The 7,499-nt window shown below is 31.0% G+C and overlaps 1 protein-coding gene across 1 annotated transcript in view; it reads left to right on the plus strand.

Annotated features, from left to right (window-relative positions):
• LOC139516589 (phospholipid-transporting ATPase ABCA1-like) overlaps positions 1 to 5,704 on the plus strand; it is a 43,896-nt gene extending 38,192 nt beyond the window's left edge. The window contains exons 43-49 of the mRNA XM_071306784.1: positions 151 to 286; positions 510 to 644; positions 1,257 to 1,360; positions 2,071 to 2,163; positions 2,782 to 3,022; positions 3,832 to 3,904; positions 4,782 to 5,704. Coding sequence (XP_071162885.1) covers positions 151 to 286; positions 510 to 644; positions 1,257 to 1,360; positions 2,071 to 2,163; positions 2,782 to 3,022; positions 3,832 to 3,904; positions 4,782 to 4,891 — 892 coding nt within the window. The 3' untranslated portion in view covers positions 4,892 to 5,704. The remainder of the gene's footprint in view (positions 1 to 150; positions 287 to 509; positions 645 to 1,256; positions 1,361 to 2,070; positions 2,164 to 2,781; positions 3,023 to 3,831; positions 3,905 to 4,781) is intronic.
• The last annotated feature ends 1,795 nt before the right edge of the window (positions 5,705 to 7,499 follow it).

Here is a 7,499-nt window from a genome sequence, read left to right on the forward strand (position 1 = left end):
TTTATTATTTTGTTTATGTTATATGCAGAAATATTTGATTTTTTATAAATGAAGTTACTACAGTAGCTTTCTTCTGAATAAAAAGTATATATATATGTTGAGTTTATAACATTTCATCAAACTTACTGTTATTTATCCCTTTCTTTACAGTATAAAATCTAACAAGTTACAGAGAGATATTGGATACTGTCCACAGTTTGATGCTGTTGATTCTTTACTCACAGGAAGAGAAGTTCTCAAATTTTATGCTAGGTTGAGAGGAATACCAGAAAAAGATGTCAAAGAGGTAATTTGAAGCGGAATGAAAATTAAATGTTTTTATTTAAAATTTAATTCAGATGTTTAAAAGCAACACTGAAGGAAAGTTAATGAACTTGTTTGGTAATTTCAATATTGACAATTATCTTGGACTAAAACTTTCTGTCATACATATACATCACTTTTGTCTTTTTTCAGTTTACTTGTTGACTTGTAAAGGCATTTTAAGATAAAAATTACTTTGTTTCTAGGTTGCAGATTGGGGTATAAAGAAGCTTGGCTTGGTCCAATATGCAGACAAACTATGTGGATGTTATTCTGGTGGTAATAAAAGAAAGTTATCAACAGCTATGGCTCTTATAGCCAACCCATCTCTGATATTTTTGGTGAGTTATGAAACAACCTATTAGTGTCCCCCTGACCGAAACAGTTTTTCACATGAAACAAAATTCAATTGTTTTAATCATCTGAACCTTTTTTCGCTGAATTTTGAATTGTTCAAAATTGGGGAAATAGCTGAATATGATTGGGATTATTATTTTTCCAGCATAGATCATGTAGTTGATGTCAGAAAAGAAGTATATTTTCCTTAAATAATTATGATTATGTGCTGTAGTACACACTGATGTCAGTTGAAAGAATGCCAAAAGAAAGTAAAACATGCTGTTATTTAAATAGCATGTTTGTACATAAATTATGAATGAAATTTGGGTTAAACTGGACCACAGATTGAATTTATCAAATACAAAAAAATATCTGACAGGTATAAAGTACATTTTAACGTTTTGATTTCAAATGTGCAGTATATTACATGTGCAGTAGAATTATGCATAGAATTTTATTTTTAAAATTTTGTTTAACTGCTACAGGTACATGTTTGACTTATTTAAATATAAGGATATACAACAAATGATTATTAATCAATTATTTTTATCACAAAAAACAATGTTACTAAGTTTAGAATGAATGATTCATTTTAAAATTTCATTCTTTTTCAGGATGAACCCACTACAGGAATGGACCCTAAAGCTAGAAGATTTTTATGGACCTGTATAAATAACATTGTCAAAGAAGGCAGATCTGTAGTTCTCACTTCTCATAGGTAATACATGTACCTTGTTTCACAATGAAATATTCATAAATAGATATATTAAGGGGAAAGATGAACAAAAGACATCAGTGTCATACTTAGAAGTAAAATAAAGTATCTCTATTATTTTGGGTCAAGAATATTTTTTATGCCCCACCTACGATAGTAGAGGGGCATTATGTTTTCTGGTCTGTGCGTCCGTTCGTCCGTCCGTCTGTTCGTCCGTCTGTCCCGCTTCAGGTTAAAGTTTTTGGTCAAGGTAGTTTTTGATGAAGTTGAAGTCCAATTGACTTCAAACTTGGTACACATGATTCCTATGATATGATCTTTCTAATTTTAATGCCAAATTAGAGATTTTACCCGAATTTCACGGTCCACTGAACATAGAAAATGATAGTGCGAGTGGGGCATTCGTGTACTGAGGACACATTCTTGTTTGAATGTAAGATAGATAACACATGTAAGAACAAATTCCATCTGAACGATGGTGCTTTTACTGTTTCATGAAAATCATAATAAAGCATGAATAATTCAAGCAGTAGGTTTTCAAAATTATCTTAAAAAATATCAAATTTGTACAACATAAAAATCAATTATTAGATAATTATACATAATAGCTTCACTTTCTCTATTGAACCATATTTTGACATGCTTAATTTTAAACTCATAAAATAAGAATTTCTTGTACTTTAACTTATTGAATAGAATTGTTTATATTACAGTATGGAGGAATGTGAGGCTCTGTGTGATAGATTATCTATTATGGTCAATGGTAGATTTAGATGTCTTGGTAGTACACAACATCTCAAAAATAGGTCAGTAGATATATATTCTTCTGTATGATTATTAAGATAGGTCCAAATGTAACCAAAATCTCAAATAAAATTGAGAATGGAAATGGGGAATATGTCAAAGAGACAACAATCCAACCAAAGAGCAGATAACAAGACTTTACATGTGACCAAAATCTCTCAAAATACAAGGAAAGAATTTAAGTTACTGTAAGGTTGAAATATATGCTAAAATGGAAAGGATATTTCAAATTTTTATATAATTTTTAACCACATCATTGCATAAAATAAGGAAAAATCAAAGTCATTTATCTAATGAACAAACACTCTAGAATCTAAATTCGAATCTAAATTCCATTATTGAAAGTGAGTGGTCAGATTTGACATTTTCAGTTGTAACAGAGGAATATATCACATAAAGGAAAACAAAGTTAAGTTTTTATCGAACAATACAAAATTTTATATATAAAAAAGAAGATGTGGTATGATTGCCAACAAGACAACTCTCCACAAGAGACCAAATGACACAGAAATTAACAACTATAGTTCACTGTATGGCCTTCAACAATGTAGATAGCCCATACCACATAAAAGACCCCTATAAAAATGATTCCTTTTAAGATATTGATTTGTATTTTACAGGTTTGGTGATGGATATACTTTATTATTAAGAATATCAGGAGAGGAACCAGATCTAACATCAGTAGAAAACTTCATAACAAAAACATTCTCTAGTGCTATACTGAAGGAATCTCATTATAATATGCTACAATATCAACTTAAATCAGAGATTAAATTGTCCTATGTGTTTGGACAGATAGAATCTGCTAGACAACTACTAAATATAGAAGATTATTCTGTTTCTCAGACCACACTTGATCAGGTATTTAATTTTGTTTTATTGTGAACTCATTATTATTTGTGGGATATCAGTTTTCATGGGTATTTTTTTCGGTTTGTATGCAGACTTAGGCAAAATTATGAAATCAAATATCGACAAAAATGCTCAATCTCCTCATTGCATGAAAATTGATACCCACGAAAATAAATGAATACCGATACCCAATATATCACATCTTTCTCATCAGTCTGCTAAAGCATTTAGAGTTTGTTTTATTACAGCATTTTGATATGAAGATAAGATTTATTTTGATAGCAACAATATTTGAACATAAATTAAAATGTGGTGGTAAATGTCAATGATACAGCAACCCAACAATTAAAAAGTAAAGAGGTCCAGAACACTACTATTACATCAACTTTCATAATCCATCCACATGAAAATATAATGTCTCAGATGGTATTCAAGTAGAACTCTATGTGTAAATAATTTTCTGAACTATCTACATTTGTATTTGATCTGATAAATACATCAGAGAAATAACATGTAATTTCATGCACCTGCTATTCCTAAGTTGTTTCTGTTGATTTTACAAAATTTTAGGCTTTTCGCATAGTATACATGCATGTCACTTTTCCATGAACACATTCTTCTTTCATTTGACAATTGATAGAACAGAAATATCTTAAACAATCTAGGTTGCTGTATGAATAGCTTGGTAAAATTTAAACTTGCTCCAAAACATACAAAGGATATAGACAATGCACAATAAATAGACTTGTCAAAAAAATGCAGCTATGTACAATAAAAGATTTTATGGTTTAATACATAATATTGTTGTGTATTTTCAGGTTTTTATAAATTTTGCCAAAATCCAGACTGATTTATATGATGAAGAGTTTGATTCAGAAAATAAAGGGAAAGGTATTTTTTCTGATATAGTTATTTCATATTGATAATTAGCACTGTAAAAAGTTCTAAAATTCAAGAGAAAAAGTAATGTATGCCCGGTATAAAAATAAGGAAATTTGTTCAAAATTCTTTATGAGACTGCAACTCACCACAAATATGATAAGACCTTCAACAAATGGTCATTCATGCTCTAGTCTAATTTAGTCCCTAACTTCCCTTGAACATTTGAAGGACAACTACAATCTGATATAGCAATTTACTGTTCAAGTAAAAACAGTAGGTTTATTTTAATATGACAAAAAGTAGACATTTTCCTTTGAACAAAAGGAGATATAGGGGTATATGTCAATGAAACAGCCACCCAACAACCAAAATAAACAAGAGGCTCACCTAGGTCTAAGTGCTTCTTCAACCATGGACAATCTCCAACATTGTGGAGTAGAAAATAGTTTATGACAAAAGTCTTTTGTATTGCTGGTAATTTTTTCTGTTGAAGGTTTCTCTCTATCTTCTTTAGTTTTTGCCCAAAACACTAAAGAAAGGTTAAAAAAAGAGTCATTTAGGGACAATCACTCCTAAAAATAGTCTACTAGAGATTTTAATAAAATTTGACTTGCCTTCTTTGCCAGTAGAGTAGACAGATCTCCTCCTTAGGGCTTCTGTGTGAATAAATAAACATTGAGAGAAATCTCATATATAAAAGATTGCTTGCTTCGAATTAAATTTTTACACAACATGGCTTAATTTTGTGACTGATAAGCAACCTAATAGCAAAGTTCATAACAGGGTCAAATAATTAAGTTTCGTTTACATGTTAATGGAGAAAATATCTTGTATGTAAAAAATGTATTAAATCTAAAAGTCATTTTTAAAACAATGTCTCTTTTAGAAAAAGAGATGATAGAACTTCGAACAGTAAGTATTAATAGTGCAGAAGTAAAGACAGGACCTAATGGACATCTTACACTTAAAATGCCAGAAAGTACAACAAAATTGTAAAATGGAGTCTGTAGCCTTGCTGGACTGAAAACCTGGAAATACTTATGGCTTTGTACCCTTGCTGGATTGAAAACCTGAACATTTTAAAGCTTGTAGCCTATTGGACTGAATCTGGAAAGTCTCACAGCTGTGTAGAATTGTTGGATCATAAACCAGGATATTTTAAAGATTTTTAGCCTTACTGGACTGAAATCTTGAAAAGCTGTGTAGCATTGCTGTATTGAAAACCGGGACATTTCTATAGCTGTGTAGCTTTGCTGGATGAAAAAACTTGAACATTTTAATAGCTTGGGCTCTATGGGAATGTAGAAGTTTTTTGTGTATAACTTTTTAAGAATGAGACTGGAATATTTTAGTCTGGAAAATTAAACCAGATGTCTTCATTTTCATGGTATTTTTATAATTTTAAAATATTGTGGATATCTAATTATTCATGGATAGCAACAAATAAACAACTTTATCAGTAGTATTCAATGAAATATATAGTTTTCCATTTCATTTAAAAGTTCCATATGAAAACAGGACAACAATTTGTTAAACCACAAATATTGCTATGCGTGAATTTAAATGACCAAGATGTACAATCGTAGCAAATGCTTATTAATTGAAATCATGTGGGCTACTTTTATAAGTTTACAAAGGTTGATAATTTTATTGAGACAATAGATTTGATATTTTGTTAAGTGCTATATATTTTCTTGTATGAAAAAGTTATATGTTTACTCCTCTGTATTTACACAACTGTTTATGAAAATGCATTTTTAAGACATGTGTATATATGTTTATGAAATAAATTATTTATTTATACTAAAATTTTGTAGTTGTTTGCCATATATAAGTTCAGACTGCTGAATTCATTTTTAAAGATCTGTCTCCTTAGTCAGTTATTCTAATCATTCAGTCTGTAAAACATGATTTATTTATTAGTGTATTGGCTATTAACTAGTTTTGTTGTTGGTTGTTTTATTGTGCTTTTTATGGATCTGATAAATCCAGCCTTTTTCAACTGATTTTTAGTTGTTTTATGTGGTGCTGTTACACCATTGTCATTGGTTAGGGCAAGGGTTGAGCACCCTCAAAATTGTTTAACACCACCACATTCTGTGTGTCCCTAATCAGAAGCCTGTAATTCACTGGATGTCATTGGTTGCTGTATATAGTATTTTTTTCTTCATTGTTTTGCACACACTGAAATATCTCTCCTTCTTTACTAACCATTGATATTATGTTGATAGTCCTAAATATAAAGCTTTACAAAAACTATCACATCAATTTAACAAGAAAATGAGGTCAAGGTAACATAAACCAAATGAAAAATACATATACTCCATACACCAAATATGCTTCAATGCTGACCTATTTCACATTTAAGAAACAAACCTAACCAGGAAAACTTAACATTGATCAAAGAACCATGACAATGAGGCCAAATGTCAGATGAACCCTGCCAGACAGACATATACACCTTAAATTCATGACAAACTTTAAATATAGATGACCTTTTGTATATAGTATCTAAGAAACAAACCAGGAAAACTTTAGATTGACCAATGAACAATGACAATGAGGTTATGATGAGACGATAATTGTTGGACAGACTTATACACCTTACAATCATTCCATACACCAAATATAGTTGACCTATTGCTATATATTTTAGAAAAACAGACAAAAAGACAAATATCTAACAGTGAGCAGTGAATCGCAACAATGAGGTCAAGGTCAAATAAAACATGCCAGACTGATATATATTTTCAAACACCAAATATTGTTGACCTATTGCATACAGTAATAGAAAAACAGACCAAAACAGAAAACCTCAACTTCAACCACTGAACCATGAAAATGAGGTCAAGGTCAGATGACACATGCCAGATGGACATATTCACCAAATATAGTAGACCTTTTGCTTACAGTATCGAAGATACAATCTTAACCACGAAAACTAAACCTTGTTCACTGATCCATGAATAAAAAGTCAAGGGAAACTGTCCGACAGGCATGAGGACCTTTCAAGGTATGAACAAACCAAATATAGTTATACTTTAACTCATAATAAAAGAGAAATTAAGAATACTTAAAATCTTAACTTTGTCAAGTCGTCACTGAACCATGAAAACAAGGTTAAGGACAATGGACATTTGACAGACAGAAACTTCATAACATAAGGCATCTATATACAAGACAAGGTCTTCTTCCTTCAGAATTATTAAGCTTTTAAGAGGTTAGTTAATGCTCCCACCTGATCACTATTCCAATGTCTAGCTTTCTGCGACAGAAGTCGTAGGCTGGACAGAAACAGACTTGTTTTTATGCCCCACCTACGATAGTAGAGGGGCATTATGTTTTCTGGTCTGTGGCTCCGTTCGTTCGTTCGTTCGTTCGTCCGTCCGTTCGTTCGTCCGCAGGTTAAAGTTTTTGGTCAAGGTAGTTTTTGATGAAGCTGAAGTCCAATCAACTAGAAACTTAGTACACTTGTTGCTTATGATATGATCTTTCTAATTTTAAAGCCAAATTAGACTTTTGACCCCAATTTTACGGTCAACTGAACATAGAAAATGAAAACGGAGTTTCAGGTTAAAGTTTTTGGTCAAGGTAGTTTTTGATG

The sequence above is a fragment of the Mytilus edulis genome, chromosome 1 (genome assembly GCF_963676685.1).
Source record: "Mytilus edulis chromosome 1, xbMytEdul2.2, whole genome shotgun sequence".
Taxonomy (NCBI): Eukaryota; Metazoa; Mollusca; class Bivalvia; order Mytilida; family Mytilidae; genus Mytilus; species Mytilus edulis.